This window comes from Triplophysa dalaica, chromosome 7 (assembly GCF_015846415.1).
Source record: "Triplophysa dalaica isolate WHDGS20190420 chromosome 7, ASM1584641v1, whole genome shotgun sequence".
Lineage (NCBI taxonomy): Eukaryota > Metazoa > Chordata > Actinopteri > Cypriniformes > Nemacheilidae > Triplophysa > Triplophysa dalaica.
The window spans coordinates 598,001-622,868 of NC_079548.1; the positions used below are offsets into that span (position 1 = coordinate 598,001).

General features: G+C 42.6%; 1 protein-coding gene across 1 annotated transcript; it reads right to left on the bottom strand.

Moving 5' to 3' along the window:
• LOC130426229 (glutamate receptor ionotropic, NMDA 2B-like) lies at positions 1-23,259 on the bottom strand. Its single transcript, XM_056752886.1, is given in 18 exon segments — positions 1-1,986; positions 1,988-3,498; positions 3,593-3,831; positions 4,010-4,197; positions 4,552-4,712; positions 4,944-5,173; positions 6,420-6,545; positions 6,616-6,769; positions 7,237-7,408; positions 7,527-7,735; positions 7,806-7,920; positions 8,431-8,623; positions 9,999-10,269; positions 10,425-10,568; positions 17,100-17,675; positions 20,917-20,987; positions 21,573-21,682; positions 22,645-23,259. Coding segments are annotated over 15 exon segments (4,863 nt in total). The 5' UTR covers positions 17,652-17,675; positions 20,917-20,987; positions 21,573-21,682; positions 22,645-23,259; the 3' UTR covers positions 1-1,388.
• Positions 23,260-24,868: the final 1,609 nt, after the last annotated feature.

Sequence of the window (24,868 nt, forward strand, 5' to 3'; positions counted from 1 at the left end):
TTGACTTTGAAGTGTATGAACACAAAACCACCGAGACGTTTCTCAAAATATCTTCTTTTGTGTTTCACTGAAAAAAGACTCGCATACAGTGGGAAAAGAACTGTGGCTTATAGAACTATTGCTGTGTGAAGAACTCAAACGTCACCGCTCTATGACGGGAACATGTAGACCCCCAGCTTCAACACATCTGAAAGCACACTGTGATATCATGACCTAGTAAACCACAGAGTTTAAAGACAAACTGTAAAAGCAGAAGGATTCAAGCGTTTACCTTACGTTTACAACACAAATGACACTCCATCAAATAAACGCTAAAGTCATTCAGTCGAGCTTAAGGTCCTAAATCACACTGAAGCTGGAGATCTGTGTGTGTGTGGGGGGGGGTACTTAACCATTATAATCATTAACACTACAGTAAACATAGAAAGAGTCCTCTGGAAACTAAAGTGAGAATAGTCCATAGATATTCCGCTTTCTTGTTCTCACATAGATTGCGAGGTAAACGTGTGTGTGTGTGTAGTGTGTAGTGTGAAGAGAAACTTTGTGAGGAGCAAAGCAGTAAAAGAAACACATAAAAATGTCCACGACAGCACAGCGTAGCTCTGTTACATTCTAGTCAAAGGAATAAAGAGGAGTTGAAGTCTTCTTAAGTAAAGCTGGCAGTAAACTATCAGAATCGAGTCATAAAAGCAAACTATCACTTATCAGAAGTAGTAATGCTTGACTATACTTTGCATATTTTTGTTGTGTTTTTATCTTGATTTTGGTTATTTGTTAAATATGTGAAAAAGCTATATTAAAGGTTGTCTGTTAATAATACAAAGAGAAGATGTATTTACAGAGTTAACACTAACTTACTCTACATTATCTTCCAGACAAGAATAATTAAAGAATCACAGATGATGTGTAACGCTGTTGATGTGAAATATCACGGCAGTAGAGACGCTTGAATATAAATGAGCGTGGGAGCCGGAACACTCGGCAGTGAACAGCGTGAGAGAGGCCGTTGCCATGGTTACATGAGGATGATGTGGAGACTGACTGATGTCCATGCCGCTCACATCGTCTCTGGATATGTGCATCCAAAGAAACAGTGAACCCTTCTCGGAGGTTCCAGGAGGATTGTGTCTGGCATCGTCTCTGAGGTAAAATTGTTACCCTGTTAAAAAAAACAAATGCATTCGTTGCACTGTCATGATGCCATCTTTACAATAGAGCAGATGAGAAGAGGAGAGGTGAAACAGGCCATCTGCTCTACTGCACTTCTCCTCAGACACATTCAGCAGATGGACAGCAGCTCATGGTCGCTGTAAACATGTACTTGACAGGAAATATGACATTTTCTCAAGTTCGGCGTGTTCTGCTAAAGTCTGGCTCGTAGGATTGCTTCACACATCAGACTCGATGCTGGAGAGTTTCTCGTACACGTGTCCATTGCTGCCGTTGAAGGGTCGAGGCGGACCGAGACTCAGCTTGCTGGTGTGGTGGTTTCCGGCACACAGCTCGGCAGGAAAGTGCGGGCCGGGAAAGTTCGACATGACTCCTGAAGCTGCCGACGCTGGCAGGAACGAGGTCACGCCCATGGGGCCGTGCGTGTTGCTCTGCTGATTGGTGACATAGTAAGACTTGGCACCATGCAGCAGACACTGGTCATCCCCGAACGTGGGAATGAAGGGGTTGTGATTGCTTCGGTCAGGATAAAGGGATTTGGATAAGGGTGCAGGCCCTTCCATCAGTCCCCTGTCTCTCAATTCCCTCTCACCCAGCGAGCGGCGTTGAGGCGCACCCTCTCCCGCTCTGAACAAACCGAATGGCGATCCTGCGCCCTTCGCCCTCTCCAGACCACCGTAGAACAGTGGGTCGAGGTCTGCGTCGCATTCCAGACCTCCCTGACTTTCGTATTCGTGTCCGAAGGAACTGGAGGCATCCATGCAGCGCTCCCGCTCCTTTAGGCTCACACTGCGAGGCCCAGGGGGCAGTGCCCCCACCCATTCCTCCAGCCCCGCCGAAATTCAGAGGCGCAGCCGCTCCCACCACCCCTTCTCTCTGTAGGTCCACGAAGGTGTCGTAGGAATGCTGTCGCCGTAGCGGCCTTGCACCGAAAGCCCTGCGACGCTGTGCTGGCGTCTGCACTCTACTGCTCCCCAGCTGCTCCAGTAAGTGGCTACTGTCCTCGCTGATGTCGTAGAGGTTGCCCGATTTCTTGCAAGTATCACACCGCATACAAGTGGCTGAGCTGGGACGGCTGCTCCCCAGCCCTCCTCCACCGCCCGACTGGACACAGTTAGTGCCCCCGCCGATGAAGCTACCCCCGTGAAGGACGGTCTGCTTGCTGCCCGCGCTGGTGGCACGACAGCTACGACATTCCCAATCGCTGCCGTCCAGCTTCTTGGGTTTGTTCTTCAGGAAGTCATCCACAGACACCAGGCTAGTGCAGTTCTCTCCTAACCCAGTGGGACCATCTGTAAGATCCACATGCTCCCACTGTGGGATGCCTTCTTTGGGACGGAACTGATCCAGGTAGAAATCCCTCATGCTTTCTTTGTCCTGTAAGAGATATGAGGTTGAGTTGGTGCTACCTCCTCTCTTGCGTTCAGAAGGGGGTGAGGCAGAGCGTTGGCCGTGGTGGTGATGATGGTGGCCATGACGCTGGCGGCGGCGGTAGCCCAACTCGATCTCATCAAATTCACGGCGGGACTTTGCAGACGCCGGACGTTTCTTAAGACTGTCTCTGTATTGCTTTCGTTTCTTAGCGTTGCCCTCTAGATTGCCGTAGGTCACCGTATGCGTGGAAATGTCCGACATGTTTCCATCATCGGCACCGCCGCAGTACCTCTCGTGCCCTGGGATGTATCCCGAACTGGACGCCCCACCTTTGAAAGAGAACTTGCCATATAGGTCGGCCAGGCCCTGTTTCAAGCCCTGCCCAGTCGAAGGGGGCTGACTCTGCAGCAGGTCAAACTTGCTCATGTTTCTGTGCGTGAGTGCAGAGCGCGGGTGGCTGGAGAAGATGGGGACCACGCCTCCAGCTAAGCTATCACAGTCAAACATGCCTCCCTCCAAGGAAATGCTGGATCCTTGGCTTGGAGGACGGTTTGGGGCTGGTCCAGTCAGGCCCAGGGTCGAGCCGCCATGGTGGTGCAAGTAATGGTCTTGATACAAGTTACTGTCCTTCAGGTGCAGGTTGCCAAAGGTGCGCTCCACCTCGTTGATGTAGTCACTGAACATGTTTTCGTCGAGCAGGTACGGGGCTTTGCAGTCCGAGTGTCCGGCCAGACTGCGGCGATGCTCACTGATGTCGTACACAGAAGACTCTCTGCGGATGAAGTCCAGGGCGCTGTGCGGGGAGCCGTTGACTCCAGAGAGAGACGCCATGTTTTTGGCGGTGCGCAGTAGCCGCAGGATGTTCGAGTGCGTGTTGTTCATGGTGGCAGAGGGTGAATTCAACGCCGAACTCTTGTCTTCGATTTCAACTCCGTGAATGCAGCTATAAATCTCCTGAAAGAGGAAATGAGATGTTTCAGGACACCCGAGAACTTTTAGGAGCTCTCGTATGACGTTTTTGACATGTATGGTTATGTGACACACTCACCCTGCTGATACTAAAGGTGAGACCCGGTTTTCCAGAACACACACCCATGAAGCAGAAGCGTAGGTGCCAGAAGAAGACGTGTTCAGCGATGAACGTGATGAGTGACAGAGCCATTGCGGCTCCTAACATGTAGAAGACACCCGCCATGTTGTCCACATCCAGCTGACTGCTCATCACTTCATTCTTCTCATGGTGGCAGATCCCGGTGAGCCAGAGAGCCTCAAACTCCTCCATGTCACCTGACACACACACACATGAGAATGTGTCCTAATGATAGACTTTAATAGAATAATATAGTTCACATTTGTAAGTGACAGCTGTTAACATGAATGCAACTGTAATGTTTTATAAACAAGCAACTAGGAGTGAAAATTTTACGATATGTGAACGCGAGTGGGACTGGATGTGGGTTCCTACCATCTCCAAACAGCTGAAGGATGGCGAGGTCCACCTGTCTCTTCCAGATGGATTCTTTTTGGATGGCGATGCCGTAGCCTGTGGACGCAAACACTTTCCCAGAGCCGATGGTGACCAGCTTACAGCCCTCGTCTCTTCCGGCCATGTAGTTCAACACTGCAGCGTCATAGATGAAGGCATCCAGCTTTCTGTGATTCAAAACGAAACGCATCTGAGCTTTAACGAAAGCTCACAGCAAACCTTTAACCCACTGAGAGAGCGAGGAAGCTTCTCTTGGGCTCGCACGCCCATCTCTCCTCACCAAGAACATCATGTTCAGTGCGAAGGCGTGTGCTCCGTGTGGCCGAAACAAAAAGCCCAGCTCCTCCCCCTCCCAAAGCCCCGCCCACATCTCTCTACATGACCGTAAGCCATCAGTTACACTACATAAATACATTTTGGGTTGAAATATCTGTGTCATATGCACAGCCGTGAATGAGCTCATTTGGTTTATACTTTTAGAAAGAACAACATCACTCAAGAAGTGTCTCAGATTATCTCACCCTGTTTTCAGACTGTACAGAGCCTCGTTCACGTTGCGCTGGTGATATTTGATCATGTACGAATGCATCTCTCTGTAGTTATTGCGGATGTTTCGTTCAGTGCTGCCGTTGGGAACGGTCCCAAAACGAAACGGAGGCGAGAAATCGTTGGGTCTCTGAAACTGAAGTGAAGCACAGACAAACACATCATCTCATCAAAACAGCGGAGTAAAGTGACACCATTATAAATCATATGCATGGTATGCTTTCACTTTCCACTGTGTGTTACTTTCATGATGTTTGTGCCTTCTGGAGCTTCAACATGTTGAATAGCGTTCATTTAGAATGATTTGTTTCTTCAGCTGAAAAAATTAAGTCATACACATCTTAGATGATAGAGAATGATAAAACACCTTTTTATCGCTGAGGCCAGACACCTGGTCCACGTACTCCTCCTGAATCATAAACGCTGCCAGATTAGCTGTATAACTGGCCAGGAAGATGACAGCGAAGAAAGCCCAAACGCTGACCATGATCTTACTGGTGGTTCCTTTGGGGTTCTGCACTGGAACTGAATTATTGAAGACCAAACCCCAGAGTAACCAGATGGCCTTCCCGATAGTGAACGACGGCCCTCCGGGCTCTGACAGGACACAAACACAATGATCATCAACACACAGGACTCATCAGGACCAATCAAGAATATTTGAAGGTGACTTTCCCAGGAATGTTAATGTGCGACCTGTGATCTCCAGCTCCTCTTCTGTAAGACTTGCAGTAAAATATATGTCTACTGTATATATGCATCTCCATATTTATCTATATAGATACGAATGCTTGTGTGTGTGTCTGTATGTTTTGGATTTTCTCCTTTTCATATCACTTTTATGGTTATATCTTTATTTATTCCTTGTGTTCAACGTATATTTCTTGATTTGTTTTCTTGTTGTAAAGCAGCTTTGATATAATTCAAATAGTAAAAAGCACTGTAAGCTAACTAAGACCCAGACTGATTTTTCTGTCACATGACATTTACGCCTTTTTCCCTGGGATCAGACCACTGATCTATATTTATGATATTTATCGCGCCGCCATGTTGGTTTTTAAATGAATAGGGAGTTATCACACATTGATGATAAGACAGTAATTCACCAGTCTAAAGTCTTACAGAACATTCTTACCAAGCAAATATCTAAAGCATGTTAACGCTTAAGTTTTTAAAGGGGGGAATTTTCCTGTCTAATTAGATAAAGACTTGAGTTACGTTCATTATCATGACAGTAGCGCACAGACTCATGAGACCACTGACACACGTTCTTATTCTTAAGTGTAAATACAGATCAATACAGGCTGTTTATGTTCTCTAAGTCATGATGCTAATTCCTAAACACTCACCTTTTTAATTGCTATATGTCGCAATTCTGCCCACAATAAACATAAACATTGGAAAAATCATCAGAAGAAACAATTAATTTAATACACATGTGAACTAAATGCGTATCGCGCCCCTAATAAGCTGTAAAGGGGTTATTTCAGAGGGTCATTGTGACTGTAAGTCAATGGCGCTCTCTGTCAGTTGGGTATACCAAGATGGCGGCACAAACGGTTCCGGTGACTTCACTTCCTGCCGTTGGTTCAGCGTTCTAGGCACGATCCAGTCATTTATATAGATGAGTGATGGAACCCATGACCTAGTGCCATGCTCTACCTCTGTGCTACAGGAAAGCTGCAGGTCATAATGATGATATACTGATGTGTGTGGTTTGGGTTTGGTTGTTTGTTTGATGATGAAGGGGAACAGAAAGTGGTCTGTGCTGAGATCACAACAGTACGTGCTGAAGATCACAAATGATTTATTTCATCAGACATCCTCAGATGGGTCCGGTCACCTCTGCCGTCGGCGAGACACATGTTGTATCCCACAGGACTAAAGTACTCGAAGAAGAAGACGGCGAAGGCGGACACCAGCAGCAGCATGACAAACATCATGATCCAGACGTCAGCGCTAAAGGGCTCTACAGAGAGAGAAACACACGTGAGCATAGAGACATCACACACACAGAGAAGGACAGGACACGCGCTTACCAAGGAACGCTGAGGGTGATACCGTCCCGTTGCTACGGGAGACCATGACACTGATGCCCGTCTCTATGAAGGGCACGGAGAAATCGATGACCTCTGACCTTTCCTCATTGATGGTCAGCGATCCCACAGCCATGTGAGCGTTCTTCATCACCACCTGAATACACTCAAGAAAGAAAAGATGAGAGAGAGAAAACCCACCAATGAGTTATCACATCATACAATAAAACACAGAAAGTGTTTTTCTGACTTAAAGTAAAGTTCTCTGAAGTAAACATGACATCAGACGTCATGAGAGGAAAGAACGAAAACTAATGTGTGAAATATAGATGAGAGAGAAACAGAACAAAGGAAAGAGAGTTATCTCTCTATCTATCACTCTCTCTCTCTCTCTCTCTCTCTATCACTCTTTCTCGGATGTTAATTTTAGCTCTAAACACCTGAACTTCACTTCATGTGACTAAACCTGGACAGGACCTGTCATTTCTGTCTACAGATTCTTTTCAATATGAAGAATTAAAATAATCAACAAAAAATGTCAAACGTGATGTCATGAAATACTGAAAGTAAGTTTGATGGGTTGATTTGAGGTTGAGATGTTTTTTGAAGTATTTATATCATCACCTCTCCGACCAACCCGTTCCAGGTGCCGTTGATCTTCTTGCCGTGCTTGCCGTTGGTGACCAGATAAAGGTCATAGGTGAACTTCACATGCTTGGCGATCTTCTTCAGAATATCAATACAGAAACCTTTACAACAACGCTTGATATAGACCGCAGCGACGCCTGTGTGATTACTGACAGACAGAGAAAGAGTTTGATTTATTGTTGATGGTCAAGTGATGTTTGTGTGATATTGTGAGAGTGCAGAAAGGGTTCAAGGGTCATATAGAGTATAAAGTCATTCTGGCTCACACAGATTTGAGTTGTTTTCTACAGGGTACAGTGTTTCTCATGCAGGTCCCGCTGAGTGGATCCACGTCCTCTACGATGACAAACGGCGCCTCCTCAAGTGTGGCGATGGACAGATGATCATCATCTCTTCTTTCGGCACCGGAGTGAAGCTCGAACCTCGGCCACACGTGATACTTCATGGACAGAGAGCCGTTCTCCCACTTACCCACCTAAACACACACACAGATCAGATCAGAGTCCACACAACACAACAACACACAACACAAACACAAAACTCACTCGATCCCACTGACGCTCTTTATCCAGTAGTATGATCACCAGCTTGGGATGCATCTGATATCCGTCCTCACTGAACGACAGATTCCTCCCTTCAAACGTGACGTTCATCAGATACCTGTCATCAGACACATCATCATCATCATCATCATCATCATCATCATCGGTCTGTCTGTCTGTTCCGCCCGTCTGTGTTTACTGATGTTGTCATCACCTCGTTGTCGAGGGTGTTTTTCTGGCATATGTAACATGTTGATATGGCAGCCACAACGACTGCGGCTTCCAAGCTCATCCTCTGTGTTGCCATGGAAACATCATCATGAGAGAGGGAGAGCGAGTGACCTCTGCGTACAACAAGCTGTTCTATTTTCCATCTTTATCTCTCTGTGTTTCTGACCTGAGCAACAGTGTCTCACACACACAGATGTACAGTGTGTGTGTGTGTACTCAAAAATGTTTTATTGAAAATGTAAAAAAGCAGAAACTTTTGAATGATTCTAAGTGTCAGGGGATAGAATATACAGATTGTGCACTATAAAATGCATTACGTCTAAGGAATGTCCTCGTAAACCACCAATACCAACGTGTGTGTGTGATGTGTGTAGGTGTGTGTGTGTGTGTGTGTTACCTAAGCACTTCATTGGTGTTGCCTGTGATTGGACTCTTCTTGTCAGGTGACCCGTGACACCCAGATTTCAGCAGTGTGTGTGGACCTCTGTCCAGCATCATGGAGGACGTTGCTGAAGCAATGACTGCTATGCCGTCTCTCACTCGTGCCTCCAGCCCATAATCCCACTCATCATAAGACACTGAGATCATACCTGCACAACACAACACACATTCCAGTGAACAATCAGACTGTACGTGTTGAATGTGTGAGGTCTATACTGTCCTACAAAGGCAAAGTGCAGTAACTACGCAAACACTGAAACTGGGAAAAATGCCTTTAAGGTTTTAACACCAGCCAGTCCAACGTGTTGTGGGTAGATTAATGGTAATGCACTTATGTAATGCCTTATTAGGAAGAAATGTTGTATAGATAAAAACCATGACCACTGACGTGACCTTTGACCACCAAAATGCAGATACTGCACACTGCCTTTGGATGACCCTGCACAACTAAAACACTATTGCAAAAGCAAAGTGCAGTATCTGCAAAGTAAATGTGTTCATCCAGCTTTCTTCTTGTGTTTCTCACTACATGTTAATTGTTTTTAATAACGTTAATCATTTTGTTGATGTTTGCTCGTTGGGAATGTTAAAACTCCTCGAAAGTAAGTTTGAAGATTAAGAGTAATTTTATCACAATGCTCCTTTAAGCACAAAGTTTCTCATTCTGATTCATAACTTTCTATGAAATCCCCAAAACTAATTGGCAAGATGTACTCTGACAGTTGAAAAGCAGATTATTATTATTGAACAAATATGACAGGAAATTTATTAAAGTGAGGAGGCACAGCTGTTGTTAGCTAATTGCGCATAACAATAACTTTACCAGAGAAAGCAAAGTTTTGAGGGAGAAACCATTGTAAGTACAATTGGATGATCTGTCTGAAAGAATCAACAAACATCAACACAATTATAAATCACATTATCAGAGTGTCAGAGTGGAAATTTGCTTCAATGTAGAAAGTAGGCTAATGTCTGCTTATTTGCTAGCGGCTTGCTAATTAATGTTACTTTTGTATAAAGCTGTAATTTGCCTCGCTAGGAGCATATTTTGCGATCTTCCTAACACCTCTTTAGATATTTGCATTTTAACGCGAGTTCAACCATCATTTAACGCGGGATTGTGCCATGGTAGGCTAGCTGGTTGGCTTGTAGGTTCTGTGAGAGCGTTACGGCTACCAAGGCAGAGCACAGTATCTGTGGTGTCACAGCCGGGAAAACAAAATCAGAATGCAGAAACTTCCCCAAGGTTTGCCTTGTTAATAGCTTGGATTTTGTAGTTACTGAAATTTTAAATCTCTCGTTTCTCAGAAACGGCATAAGATTGAACCAGGAGACTTTGTCACAAGACAGGGCAAAGCCAGTTGTAGGCCTAAACTCAATTTTGACCAAATGTGTAGTTACTGCACTTTGACTTTGGACGGCAGTATAGTGGAGTGCAGATGGATGTTACAGAATCTCAGCAAGCGCTCAGACTCAAACTAATCAAATATTTCACGTTCAAAACATGATGGTTTGTGATGTCACCTGTGGGGAACTCAGGTGGGATATGATCAGCGTCACCAGCCACCAGAGAGGGTACGATCCATGTGTATCCGTAACCCGTGAGTCCGACAGAATGTGCCACCTCAAAGATGATGTTAGCTTCTTCTTTGGTGGAGTAGAGCAGAATGACGGGACTCTGAAGCTTCTTCAGCTGATTCTGAATCTTTGCATCTCCATCGTCTACAGACATATCCAACAGCAGGACCTCCTCCAGCTCCCAACCCACAAAACTGTTCTCGATGGTACTGCGGATCTAAACATGCACACACACACAAACACACGTGTGTAACATCAGCATGAGGAACACACACGCACACACACACACACTCACTCAGTGTTAGAGGACTTGTGTGTGTAATTGCTCAAACACATATCACTGTCTGTCTAGCATGTGTGTTCCTTCGTTACCTTGGTTACAAAGTCCTGGTATCCAGGGTAATAGGTGGTAACTATGGAGAAGATGTACCAGTCATATTCCTCCATGATGTTGAGCATGACAGACGCTTGCTGCTCGATGGACGGACCGAACTGAAAGAACATGGAGTTGTCATCCTGCACACAAGAACACAGCACTGTTACATCAGCACAATACAGTTGTGTGTGTGTGTGTGTGTGTACGCCTGGACAGAACTTTACACACTCTCTCTCATTCATGTGATTGATGCTAATAGAGTTGACCTCGTGTTTAATGTCATCTTGGTCTCATTGTAATGACGCAAACACACATCAGTTCACTTACATTCATAATGATTGACATTCTGATCCACTCTTAAAACATCCTTCTAACAGATGACACCAACACAGAACAGACACACGCACACACAGCTCTTCCGCTGTCACACTGTGGCTACACACTGATTCAGCAGCTGTGCTTCTCTGACATCACACACACACACAAGATATATATATTCATGAGTGAATAAAAGGTAAAGGTGTAGAAAGAGAAAAAATATAAGAATCATTTTATTCTATCAAACCCTAACATTACAACATCATATATGAATTCTCATGTATCATGAACTGGACTCTCACACACACACACAGCTGGCATTGTCCTGTATTGAAGACAATAGTCTTTTGAGAGCATCATAACACTGGTTAAAATGACTGTAGGAAGGAAGGAAGGCGGAAGGTGGGAAGAGAGCCGTGAGGTGGGGCCGGTGGCGTGAGTGATGGTGGGAAACAGCCGTGCACACACCGGTCCCGCATATCTCACGGAGGAGATCGGGAGCAGAAAAGGACAAGCAACAGGACTACGGACGGGAGAGGACCGGGCCCAGACGTATGTTTTAAGTTTGTATTTATGTTCTTGTGGCTTTTACTTCAGTGTTTTTATTTTGATTATACTTTGTTTGAATGTTCGACGGTTCCCGCCTCCTTCCTTCCCTACTGTGAACTTTGCTATAATGACAAAGGAGCTGTTTATAGCATCAGATCAAGGTAACATCTGTCTCCTAGTCCTGCTAGACCTCAGTGCTGAGACTGTACAGCAGAACATACTTCTACATCTCTTACACGATTATAGAGGTGTTCAGGGACGGGCACTACAAGGGTTCAGAGCCCTTATTCACAAAACATCTTAAGGCTGATAGAAGCTCCTGACTTGCTGATTTAGGAGAAACTCTTCACAATAATGGGCCTGTCTGTGCTAATTTTAGGACTCCTAAATGTTTGTGCTAAGAGTATTTCACAAAGCGTTTTAGCGCTTAAACTTGATCCTATACCTGTGGGACGTATAAATGAAGAGGACTCTAGAGTCTCTAAGACCAACTCACAACAACCTCAAATAACTGTAACGCAGGTAACCTTGAAACATAAACATGTGAGAAAGATCTCATGACAATGAACCATAAAGACTACTTATATCATGTGAACTTTATGACTTTATAAACACTTTAAATTAACATAAACATATTAGTTATGCTTAACATATAGTTTATTTAGTTTATACTTTTTTAAATAAATAATAAAAGTTTTGTTATGTGTTTATCGTATTTGTTGGCTTAATATGTTATTGTTACTTAATAAAAAACAATAAAAAGCAAACGGTTTGATTGATATTAAAATGAATGCACAATAAAAACTTTGAAGTTATCTGTTTTTGTAAATAGACTGTTCACTTGTTGAATAAGTAACTTAGTCTCTAAGATCTTAAAACTCAGGACTTTTGATGACACCTAGAATAACTAAATCCACCAGCTCAAGCTTTCTCATACGTAGCACCTAAACTCTGGAATAGCCTTCCTAATACTATTCGAGGGTCAGACACACTCTCCTAATTTAAATCTAGATTAAAGACACATCTTCTCATCCAAGCTTTCACTTGATGCATAATATGCTAAATTAATTAATTTATTGATGAACAGCAGCTGCGCTAATTATTCTCTTTATGCCCCTCCCGAGGTAAAGAGAGATCACACCAGCTCCAGAACATCCCGTGCCATCCTCCAGCGAGAGCCTGCGGACTGACTGACCATCTCAGCTCTAGCTCAGACAAATCCATCCCCACCCAAGAGACAAGAAGGACTACTTGTCACATTATTGATAAATTTACATCACATGACAGCAGTTTGAAGTAATAGCTGCACTCAGTTACATCATACCATTTATATTTGTTGTCTGAAATCCATTACCAAATAAAACCAAATGAGACCTAAACAGTTTCAACAACTGAAATATCCTAAATCACGATTTATAATCTCTCTCTATTCTTCATAAACATTTCCTAAGTAACTTTTAATCACAGTCAGTGAGTGCAGCTGTGATGTGTCAGATTAGATCTGGTCCTCCCGACTGAGTCTGGTTTCTCGTGAGGTTTAATTTCTCTATTTATGTATCATTGGAGTTTGTGTTCCTCACCACAGGGCTGAGTTGGCATGTTCTCCAGGAGACTGCTGACATTAGATATAATTTACTAGAATGATCTTGCTTGCTCTATAAACACCATACACCGTGATGAGTTGTGTCTCTGTGTTTTTCTGTTTTTATGATTTTCTCCTGTCTTTAGAACAGCGCTATGTTAGTAAATCACTGCTCATTTTGGAAGTTTTTTACACAGCCGTCCAATCACAATGGCGAAGAGGCGAGACCAACACTGCATTGAACAACCATCACACGCAACAATGCAGAAGAAAACATTTACTCCATTGTCATATTCAGTTACATTCTTCAAAATAAGATACTTGTAAGAAGCAGACTAACTGCTCTAAGCCATGTGATAAGCGTGATAATGTACAAGCAGCCGGCTGTTATAGCCAAATAAGCCCCTCCAGTGTGATCAGAACGCGACAGGAAGCACGAAGCTTGTACATTATCCCGCTTATTAAATGGTCTTCTTCTGTGAGGACAAGCCGTTTACTTTCAGTATTAAAGTAAGAAACGACCTTCAAACGCCATGAACAAGCAATTTGGTTTAATCATGTGTAAATGTAATGTCATATATGTTATTAAAAGGTATATTTATAATGAATGTTTCTGTAATAGTAAATTGTCCCTCTCGAAAAGATTTGCAGCATGCGGGTTGAAGGGTGTTACTAGTTTTGAGCGGTTGTTATTTGAAAATAACAACCCATGGAATGTCGCAACTGGCCAATCAGAATCAAGCGTTCAAATGAGCAGTGTAATAAGATATTGTAAATCACAACAACCAACACATCTCTGGAATAACAAGCAGTGCCTCCAAAGCGCCCCCAGCTGGTCGTTTTCAGAAGAGCACCAGGTATTATTATTTCAGCTGGATAAAAACACTTTGGTGGACAGTTTCATTGATTCATTTAATGGTTAGCAATTAGTCAAATAGTCTCTTATGCATTTAAGCAATTTAATGTGCCAAACCAGAGAATGAAGTCCAGTGGATTCCAGCATTACTAGATACATCATTTGCGTAGCTGTGATTCATAGGCGAAGATTGTGCTAATAGTGAATGAGCGCGCCCTATTTACAAGTGATTGGAATTCATAAACACACACATTTTAATATCTAATCTGATGTTTACGATGTATTTGTGAATCCAGAGGAAAGTTTACGCGCAAATTACTGTGAATTTACTCAATTATTTACAAATGTTTCATGAATGAGGCCCAATGTACTTTACAAGACACAAAACATTTCCATTTGTGTGTGAGTGTGTGTCAAGTGTTCTTCAGTGAAGTTTGTGTGAAGAGTAGGGTGATGATGCCGTGTTATATGTACATCTTTGACAGTCATGTGACTTCCTCTGTCTTAACAGCCTGGGCATTTTCTTCAGTGTGTGTGTGTGTGTGTGTGTGTAACAGATTGTGGCATCTTGACAGCAGGCGGTTTGGCACAGATCTCTGTGTAATTGACTGAGCAGAAATCACACACTCTCATTCAGCTGCTACATAGAGTAGTCATCTCTCTCTCTCTTTAACTCTCTCTGTCTTTCGTTATCTCTCTCTCTCTCTCTCTGAATTTACAGTTAAATAATTGGCACAATTGTTTTCGCACACCACATTGTCAATGTGTCCATACAAACACACAAAGCAGTGACAGAGGACACAAAAAGGATAAACCAATGGAGAGGTGTGTGTGATGGAGAAAACAGAGAGAGAGAGAGAGAGAGAGAGAGAGAGAGAATTTCTAAGATCTAAGATTGATGTGAAAATAACTTAATAAAGCTGTCAGCATCACTCTTTTATATTTAGATCTATCTCACTCTTGTGTAGATTTTTTCAAGTCTGCATGTGTGTAACTGCAGAAGAATGAGCTCAGGGGTTTGATCATGACACTAGCAATGTAAAGGTCATGGGTTCAATCTCAGGGATCACACAGAATCAGAAACAAATGTTTATTTTAATTCAAAGTAATTCACCTTGGATAAAAATGTCTGCCAAATCCATAAATATACATATTGTAAGATCCTTTTAAGGCTCTTTGTGATACGAGGATCTTAATCTGACTCCATGTGCAAACTCGACGTACTTTCATGAAAATCAAAGGGTTCCTTTTATCAAAACAACAATTAATAAACAATTCAGTTTGAAAACTAACTCAATCAGTGTTGCAAACTTGGCGGCTTTGTCTCTAGATTTAGCCACTTTTCAGACCCCTTTAGCGAAATATTCTTCTAAATGTGATTAGATACATATGGAGCTACTTTCAGAATAAGCGTTGGAGACTTAAGAAACATTCTGCTTCACTTCTACTGCCCCACGACAGCGAGTTTTTGCTTTCCCAGGCAGCGCAGCACCGCCTCTCTCTGGTCCACATCAATCTAACGGTGATCAGTGAGCAGAAATCATTTTACGACAGGGTTTAAGTATGATTCATCGAACATTCATATGCCACCAATCTCATCATACCAATGATCGTACGTTGATAAATATGGCGGCTGAAATTGGTGGTAATTCACATATCACGCCCCTATATAGTCAGGGTTTAGACGCCATGCCCCTAGATTTTGCGACATGGAGACACATAATCTGGCCCAAAAGAGAAATGAATGTTTACCTTTAAGCGGAATCAAAGGAAGTATAAAAAAAGAGTTTGGAAAGAGATGGCTGTGGTCATCAGTGTTGGTGTAGTGAACTGATCTCCAGCTGAGGTTTGTATTTTTATTGTATATTTATGTTGTGTAAATTAGGGATGGGCATTTAAAGCAAAAATAATATTCGAAGATCGATGAGAACTATTCGAAAATTATTCTAAATACGCACCCCTGCCCCTCATGGACGCATTTACAGTATTACACACACACAAACAGAGAGAGAGAGAGAACATTTACTTCAAATCCGTGACGACACACTGCTTTGTGTATTATGGAATAGGCAATCTTACATCAAGCTATACATTAAGATAACGTGCTGAAACATTAATATATTCACAACTCATAATACTAGGACATTTCCTTGTAAAATATGAGCATGCACATTTACACCAACTAAAAAAAACTGTGTGATTGATCAAAGAAAATATATTAAAGCCATAAAGATTTTAGAGCAGACTTAACACGAGTTAAAACATGTTAACTGAATGACGGCATTTATTAACAGTTCGGAGCGATTTCATAAATAAACAGCTCAAAATGCTTCTATTTCTACTGTCATGATAAAGTTTCTCCAGTCTGGCTGTGATGTTTTTTCTAGACGAACAGTAAACTCGAGCTGTACAAACTCAATAAGATCGGAAGCATTTCCTTAGCGATCATCTTAGTAATTAAAGCCGTTATTTGCTCCGCCCGTCTGGCATCCAGATTGGTTGTTCTGACCATAAACTAGCAACTGATTGCTGACCTGTGGATGGACCTGCTGGGTGCTTCGCCCTCAAATGATTGTGCATCGTAGTTGTTGATCCATGATAAACCAGCTTTACATTGCAGAGTTTACACTGCACTTTATTCTCATTCATTTTACCCCACACAGAACTCATTATTGACATCAATGTACCGTTTCCGTTATGCAACGCGCTGCAGTGTGCGTTACTTCGTTACCAATTGTTGTGAGAAAATGTTTTCCTCTACTGTCTCTTGATTGACAGCCTTTAGGTTTAAGGTGCGTCTTTATTGGCAGCGCCACCCTTTGGTTACATGAACACGTTACGTGTGAAAACACGGCAATTTTTTTAAGATCGCACACACTATTCGAAACGTTATAATTAAAAAACGAATCGAATATTCGAAATTCATTACTCATCCCTACTTTACATGCGCTAAATAAATACACTTCATTGCTAGCTCATTGCTAATGAATGTGCGGTGTTCCCATTTTAAAAAGACTTCATTATTATCCAGTAGTTTCAAATAGTTTTGAGGCGAGATGTTTAAGAAGAGTGAAGACTCTGTGGAATATCACAGAGAGTTGAGTTGAGATTGTGAAGGTTGTGTGTGGTTTGCCTCTGGACTTGTTGCGTGGGCCGAGCAGCGCTTTTCAGCTCCACAGCAGCTGGCTGATCTCACAGCCGTTTAAAGCGCACGGCCCGAGCGTGGGCACGCATCTCTGACTCACCACATCTCAGAGAGAGATTTCTCCCTTTTTGGTATGACACCACAAGACACAGCTCAACATCCTCACCACAGACCCCACATCACTCTCCATCACACTGGCCTTCTGAAAACCCAGCTCTTACCTTAGCAGCCATGATCATGGAGGATCCGCCCTTCACGCCCAGTATGGGGATGTGCGTCTGCGCAGAGATGAAGTCCAGGATCTGCGCTATGGCCTCCTGATCGGTGTCGTCTCCGAACACCACGCCCTGCAGCCAGTGCCCGGTCATCAGGTCACAGATGCTCTTGATGATGCTCTTGGGGTCCGTCTCGTTCATGGTGAGCAACTCCACGTTGGGTGCCAGGGGCATGTGGGTGAAATCGTCTTTGTCCCGGGCCCCGGCGAGCACCACTTCGCTGGAGTTGCCCACCAGCACCACTGCGATGCTCAGGCCCTGAAGGAGTTTGGGCAGGGGCGGGTACTGCGCCACGGACGACGGGATGTAATGGGCCACGCCTCCTCTTACCCCCCGTGACTGACAGGCCAGCGGCAGCAGCAGGAGCAGGAGGCACGCGAGGAAGAGCCGGTATGACTGGGGGCAGGGCCGGCGGCGAAATGGCGGGGCCTGTGGGTGAAGCTGCGCCCGCATTTCCTGAGAAGGTGGAGCTGAGCCACGGTAAACGCAGAGAGACATGATGAAGAAGAGAAAGACAGAGACCTGCACGAGACAGACAGAGAGAGAGAGTTAACAGCGTCATTATCATCAACACACACTCATGACAAACACACACACATGTGACATCAATATTTCATGGCTGCGTCTAGCGTCTAGGAGCAAGATATTGCTGTTTATTATGGATGAGATAAACTCTCCACTGACACAAAGAGAGAGAGAGTTCTGGCACACCTCAATGATCACAAACTCCAGGACATCTACACTTGACATTCATGAATACTTTTCTTTTTTAATCACTCAGATTTGGGTGTGATCAAGGAAATCAACTTTCAGAACATGAGAAAAGCATCTGCTCTTATTTGTCAAATACATCAGAAGGGTAAACCAAAAATAAAAAAATTTAAAAGATTAATTCTCACGTCAAACATGTCTAAGTTTCTTTCTTCTTCAAGACACAAAATAAGATATTTTAGAGAATAACACTGAACTCCATTGACTTTATGAATACAAAACCACCGAGACATTTCTCAGAATATCTTCTTTTGTGTACCTCTGAAGAAAGACTCACATACAGATTTACAAACCCATGAAATAAATAATGACTGTGAAGAGGAGGGATGAGAGGAAGATCTTCACAACAGAAAAGCAGGAAACAGATCTTTGATGCAGAGAATGACACACAGTTCAGAGATGTGAGTCTGCACTTCTCTCGGTCACTCAGTTACCATGGCAACTATTAAAATAGATCTCTCAATACAGTCGATGGCTCGACAAGCATACAGATCGGTGTGATATACACTCAAGCCCCGCCCCCTGCAGCAGCCACTCACATCGCTGTAATTAGCATAAGAGTGTCTCTTTATGGAACCCTCTCAATCCACACGCACATGCATATGCACACAAACACACACAAGCACAAAACTGACTGTAATCAGTGAGATGAAATTGATGGAATGATGCTTTACACAGATTACAGCTTCAGGTAATGCTGCTATTTCAGGAGCACAGACCACATGGATGAGGATTGTGTGTGTGTGTGCGCGTATTAAATCTTGCCTGCTGTGTTTCCGAGCTCTTGGTATTATTGGAAATTAGGGATGCGCGATAAATTATCAGTCGAATCGGTACCCATTGTTAAATGGACATTTTTAACGTTATTGCATCGGCCGTTAAATTGTCATTTTAAGTGTTATCGGCCATTAAATTGTCATTTTTTACGTTATTGGCCATTAAATTGTCATTTATTACGTTATCGGTCATTAAATGGTCACTTTTATTTTATCGGTATCGGCCGGTTTAATGGTCACTTTTATGTTATCGATATCGGTTGTTAAATGGTCACTTTTATGTTATCGTATCGGTCGTTAAATGGTCACTTTTATGTTATCGTATCGGTCATTAAATGGTCACTTTTATTTAATCGGTATCGGCCGGTTTAATGGTCACTTTTATGTTATCGATAACGGTCGTTAAATGGTCACTTTCATGTTATCGATATCGGTTGTTAAATGGTCACTTTTATGTTATCGTATCGGTCGTTAAATGGTCATTTTTATGTTATCGATATCGGTTGTTAAAAGGTCACTTTTATGTTATCGTATCGGTCGTTAAATGGTCACTTTTATGTTATTGATATCGGTCGTTAAATGGTCACTTTTATGTTATCGATATCGGTCGTTAAATGGTCACTTTTATGTTATCGGTATCGGTTGTTAAATGGTCACTTTTATGTTATCGATATCGGTTGTTAAATGGTCACGTTTATGTTATCGATAACGGTCGTTAAATGGTCACTTTTATGTTATCGGTATCGGTCATTAAATGGTCACTTTTATGTTATCGTATCGGTCGTTAAATGGTCACTTTTATGTTATCGTATCGGTCGTTAAATGGTCACTTTTATGTTATCGTATCGGTCGTTAAATGGTCACTTTTATGTTATCGGTATCGGTCCATAAATGGTCACTTTTATGTTATCGATATCGGTCGTTAAAATTGTCACTTTTATGTTATTGATATCGGTCGTTAAAATGGTCACTTTTATGTTATTGATATCGGTCGTTAAAATGGTCACTTTTATGTTATCCTATTTCTGGGTTGCTCTGGAAGAACATCTTTAATTTGTTTATTAAATAAACAAGAAACCTAAGTTAAAAAGTTATGGAATCTTTCTTTAGTGTGAAGAAGCCTTGGTACATGATTTTAAGGGGAAAAAAGATGTTTCAGTCTCTACGTTATATTAATCTTAGTTCGTGTTTATCAGCCATATATTGCATATTGGCTTCCAATGTTCATCAATTATCAGTTAACCTTATCGGCCACAATGTACATATCAGCGCTTCCCTATCAGAAATATGAGTTTCAGAGTTAAAATACCATATGAACGCCCTCTTTTGTCATGTTTCCCACTGGGATGTTGGCAAATACTTTTGATAACCGAGTATTCGAGATGGGTGGGTCTTAACCAGTCAACATGGCGGATTACTGCTGTTACAGATGTGATTTATTAGTTTATCCGCAACAGCTTCATTGCCTAGTCTTGTCATTAAATTGAAGCATACTGTGTGTTTAATCCACTGAGAAAATCCCATGTATTTCACCAATATTGCAGAATTCTCAGCAAGCTAACTAACTATACAGCAGCATGTACGACTGAAAACTATTATTGCCAGATAAGATTTTCTCGAGACACAAGCGGTGTGGTGTCTTTTCTGACAGAAAAAACCCTGAACACAACCAGCTCGGGATCATGACATCAGAAGTGAAGAGGTGAAGACAGGGTTAGATAAACATGGCTCCAACCACAGGGATGACATCAGCTACACATCACCTACAATTCAGACCCCCTGCCGTCTAATGAATGAGTGTCATCACCACTGAACATGAGAAATGTGTCAATGAAAACATCTGCACAAAATGCTGACACACAGTTTCTCATGATGCTTTGTTTGAATACTCCATTGATTTGAGTCTTCATTGAAATCAGAGGCGTCAAACTCTCTTCTTGGAGGACCACAGTTCTGCAGAGTTGAGCTCTAACACACCTGATCCCCACAGTGTGTGTGTGTGTGTGTGTGTGTGTGTGTGTGTGATATTAGATCATTTTAGAAATGAGAACATTCATTTATTATTCACAACACACACACGTGTTATTATACAATGTCATTAAGCATGTGTTGGGTTAATAGATTTGTTGTGTGTGCCTTGATGATGAGAGAAGTGTGCTTATATCACAGATTATCACAGATTACTGAGTGTGTGTGTGTGTGTGTGTGTGTCTCACCTTGTGTGTTTGAAGCGGGAATCTCACTCCTCCATCTCAGATAATGCATGATGCTCTAGAGCTCTCATACCCTACACACACACACACACACACACATTAGTACAGTACAGATGTGCACACTTGTTGGGTATTGTTTAAGTGTGTTTGTGTGTAATATAAACTCTGTTTAGCACAAGCACAGTTGATCTGAAGAGGATTCACCCAAGCATCTCATTTTGTCCCCCTTAATGCCATCTACGCTTCTTTTTCTCACATTTCTAAACACAATCTGAGTTATGAAGTAATCATGAAATCCATCAATCCATCATTCATGAGTTCGCCTCGCAGATAATACAGTGGGACAGTCCCGGGGCGAGGGCTCAGTGATTCTCTCTGAACTCGTAGCACCTGTGCAGTGTGCCAGAGCCCGGAGCATACACAAACTGAGCTGAAAACAGGCTAGTGGTCTGAAGTCGGGTGGGATGTTGTGAGACGTTCAAGAGAACAGAAGAAAGGCGGTTTGACTATTTGTAAAACTGATAGGATGATTGTTGTGATTGCCCATGTAAAGGCAGTGGAGTTAATAATCTGCATGTGCTCCTACTGAAGTTTCAGCTTTCAGAAGCTTCAGACTCCAGACGCTAAATCACAATCACATGTGTGAGGTTCGTGTGTACCTGCAGTCACTGATAGCAGCTCTCTCTCTCTCGATAGACACTTTGTGTGTTCTTCTGTGTGTGTGTTTGTCCTCTGTGCTGCTGATCTTAGTGTCCCGCTTTCACAGCGTCTGCAGGGAACGAAAAGACCTTCAATCTTCAGATCACTTTGACTTTAAACAGATTCAAAAGAAAAGACATTTCTTCATCAGAATACACCGTGTGTGTCATGACTGAGATCTGTGTTGTGTTGTGTGTCAGCAGGTATATACAGGTGTGAATGTGATGCAGAATGAAGGCCAGCAGGAGGCGGAGCTTCATCAGACTCTCTCTCTCATCACAATGTAAACGGATTATTAATCAAACTAAATCATGTTTATTTAAAAACGTAAAACAAAGAAAGTTTTGAGAAAATAATGCAATAATAAATTTGCAATAATTTCATGTTTAATAACAGCAGATGTTCTGTGTCTTCTTTATTTTCCCTTTATTATCTCTTTATTACAGTAGCTGTATGTAAAGCTGCTTCGCGACAATGAAAAATTGTAAGAAGCTTTACAGAAATAAAATTCTAATAAGATTTTCAGAAAAACACAAACCAATTGTCCAAATGTCTCAATATATAATGAAAATCTACAGCCGCGGAAAAAATTAAGAGAGCATTTAAAAAATTATTTATCTGATCTTAAAACTCACAATTTATAGGAATGTGTTTGTGTAAATCCATCATTTTCGGTTCATTGTGTGAACCACTAACAATATTCAACATGTATTTAGGAAAAGTTGATATACTTTTCTGTGATAACCTGTATTTACCCTAACCTTTTTTCAGTTTTTCACGTTTCTGTTTGATGACTTTATGAGGTTTGATTTTGTTGAACTTCAGCAGACACTGGACTGGAATGAACACAACACATCTTAAAATGATGATTTCAAAGGCTCTCTTAATCTTTTCAGCGGCTGTTGTTGTACAAACACACACCAGACAACAGTTCACAACTCTAAAGTCAAGCAGGATTCTGATTCTGTTGAGATGTAAATCCCACAGCGACATGTTTGTGTACATACAACACAACAGAAGGAGCCAACTCACCCACAGATTCATTCCTGACCACTCCAAATCATGTCACACCACGTCTGAGCTTTATCACACCTGAGTGTCGCTGTCTGAAGTGGGTTATTCAGTGTGTGTTTGTGTGTGTGTTCTCAGTGTTGGCTCTGCTAAATGTGGGCTGGAGGATTCTGTGGGGTACAAAAGAGACCAGAGGCGAGTGTTCGGCCCATTTGGGTCGGCCCACTTTCTTAAACTGGGACTGCGCTCCACTACCTGAATATGGGCCAACACACACACACGTTTCAAATCAGTTCAAGTTTATTTATGATGTGTTTTTTTATGATTACCATCGTTTCTAAGCAGCCCATGAGAACCTTATGGCACATTAATGGACAGACTGGAGAACCCCACACTAAAAGCATCATGGGTAATAAAGTACCAGGTGACAGCACAGTATCATGGGTAACAATCTGATCAAATAAGACTCTCTTCCGTGGGACACCTTACAGGTCATAGCTCAATACCCCATCAGACAGAAAAATATTTTAACTGAACACATCTCAATGAAAGAGACGCCTTACAGAACTGAAAAACAAAAAGAGAGAGAGAGATACACAGAGAGAGAAGCTGCTGCAAGATATGTCAAGTCCTGCCACGACCAAAGAACAACCAGCACAACACAACACAACACTGACAGAACAACACACACAAACTGACACTGTCACCCTCATTGAGAACTTTAATTAAAACTCATTTTCTGTTTATATTGAGATGTATATATATAGATTTTTACTTATAGACTTTTAATTTTATTCTATCTTATTTTTGATCTTAATCTGTATTTCTGCATGTTTATATTTAATCTTGTGCTTTGGCAATGTAAATTTTCTTTTATCATGACAATAAAGCTCCTTTGAATCTTGAATCTTGACAGAGAGAGATAGATAGAGAGACAAAGAGTGAGAGAGAGAGACAGAGAGAGAGAGAGTGAGAGAGACAGAGAGTGAGTGAGTGAGTGTGAGAGAGAGAGAGAGAGAGAGACAGAGAGTGAGTGAGTGAGTGTGTGAGAGAGAGAGAGAGAGAGAGAGAGAGAGAGAGAGAGAGAGAGAGTGAGAGAGACAGAGAGTGAGTGAGTGAGTGAGTGTGAGAGAGAGAGAGAGAGAAAGAGAGAGAGAGAGACAGAGAGAGAGAGAGAGAGAGAGAGAGAGAGACAGAGAGAGAGAGAGAGAGAGAGACAGAGAGAGAGTGAGTGAGTGTGAGAGAGAGAGAGAGAGAGAGAGAGAGAGAGACAGAGAGAGTGAGAGAGACAGAGAGTGAGTGAGTGAGTGTGTGAGAGAGAGAGAGAGAGAGAGAGAGAGAGAGAGAGAGTGAGAGAGACAGAGAGTGAGTGAGTGAGTGTGAGAGAGAGAGAGAGAGAGAGAGAGAGAGAGACAGAGAGAGTGAGAGAGACAGAGAGTGAGTGAGTGAGTGTGTGAGAGAGAGAGAGAGAGAGAGAGAGAGAGAGAGAGAGAGAGTGAGAGAGACAGAGAGTGAGTGAGTGAGTGTGAGAGAGAGAGAAAGAGAGAGAGAGAGACAGAGAGAGAGAGAGAGAGAGAGAGAGAGAGACAGAGAGAGAGAGAGAGAGAGAGAGAGAGAGTGAGAGACAGAGAGAGTGAGAGAGACAGAGAGTGAGTGAGTGAGTGTGAGAGAGAGAGAGAGAGAGAGAGAGAGAGAGAGAGAGAGAGAGAGAGAGAGAGAGTGAGAGAGACAGAGAGTGAGTGAGTGAGTGAGTGAGAGAGAGAGAGAGAGAGAGAGAGAGAGAGTGAGAGAGACAGAGAGTGAGTGAGTGAGTGAGTGAGAGAGAGAGAGAGAGAGAGAGAGAGAGAGAGAGAAATAGGGAGGCTGACAGTGAACACATATCATTTGCATGCGTTAAATGATGCCTTTATACAACAAGAAGAGACCCACACAAGCAATTGTCAAAGCCTCCTTCCACCACACACACACACAAACGCACATGCACACGAACACACACACGCACACACACTTACCTAGCAGTGCAGATAGAATCCTAACAGCATAAATCTTCTGTGTAAAATGCTCTCGTTCACATGAAGGGCCGCAGAAGTGAAGTGACTTCACATTGAGTCCGATTGTAAAAGAGCAGAAAAAGCGGCGTGTGTTTGCTCATCTGGACAAACGTTGCAGCTCAGTGACATGAATGAAGTGTGTGTCCTCAGATGAAAAACTACATCCAAATGTATCATCATCTGGCAAGACCTCC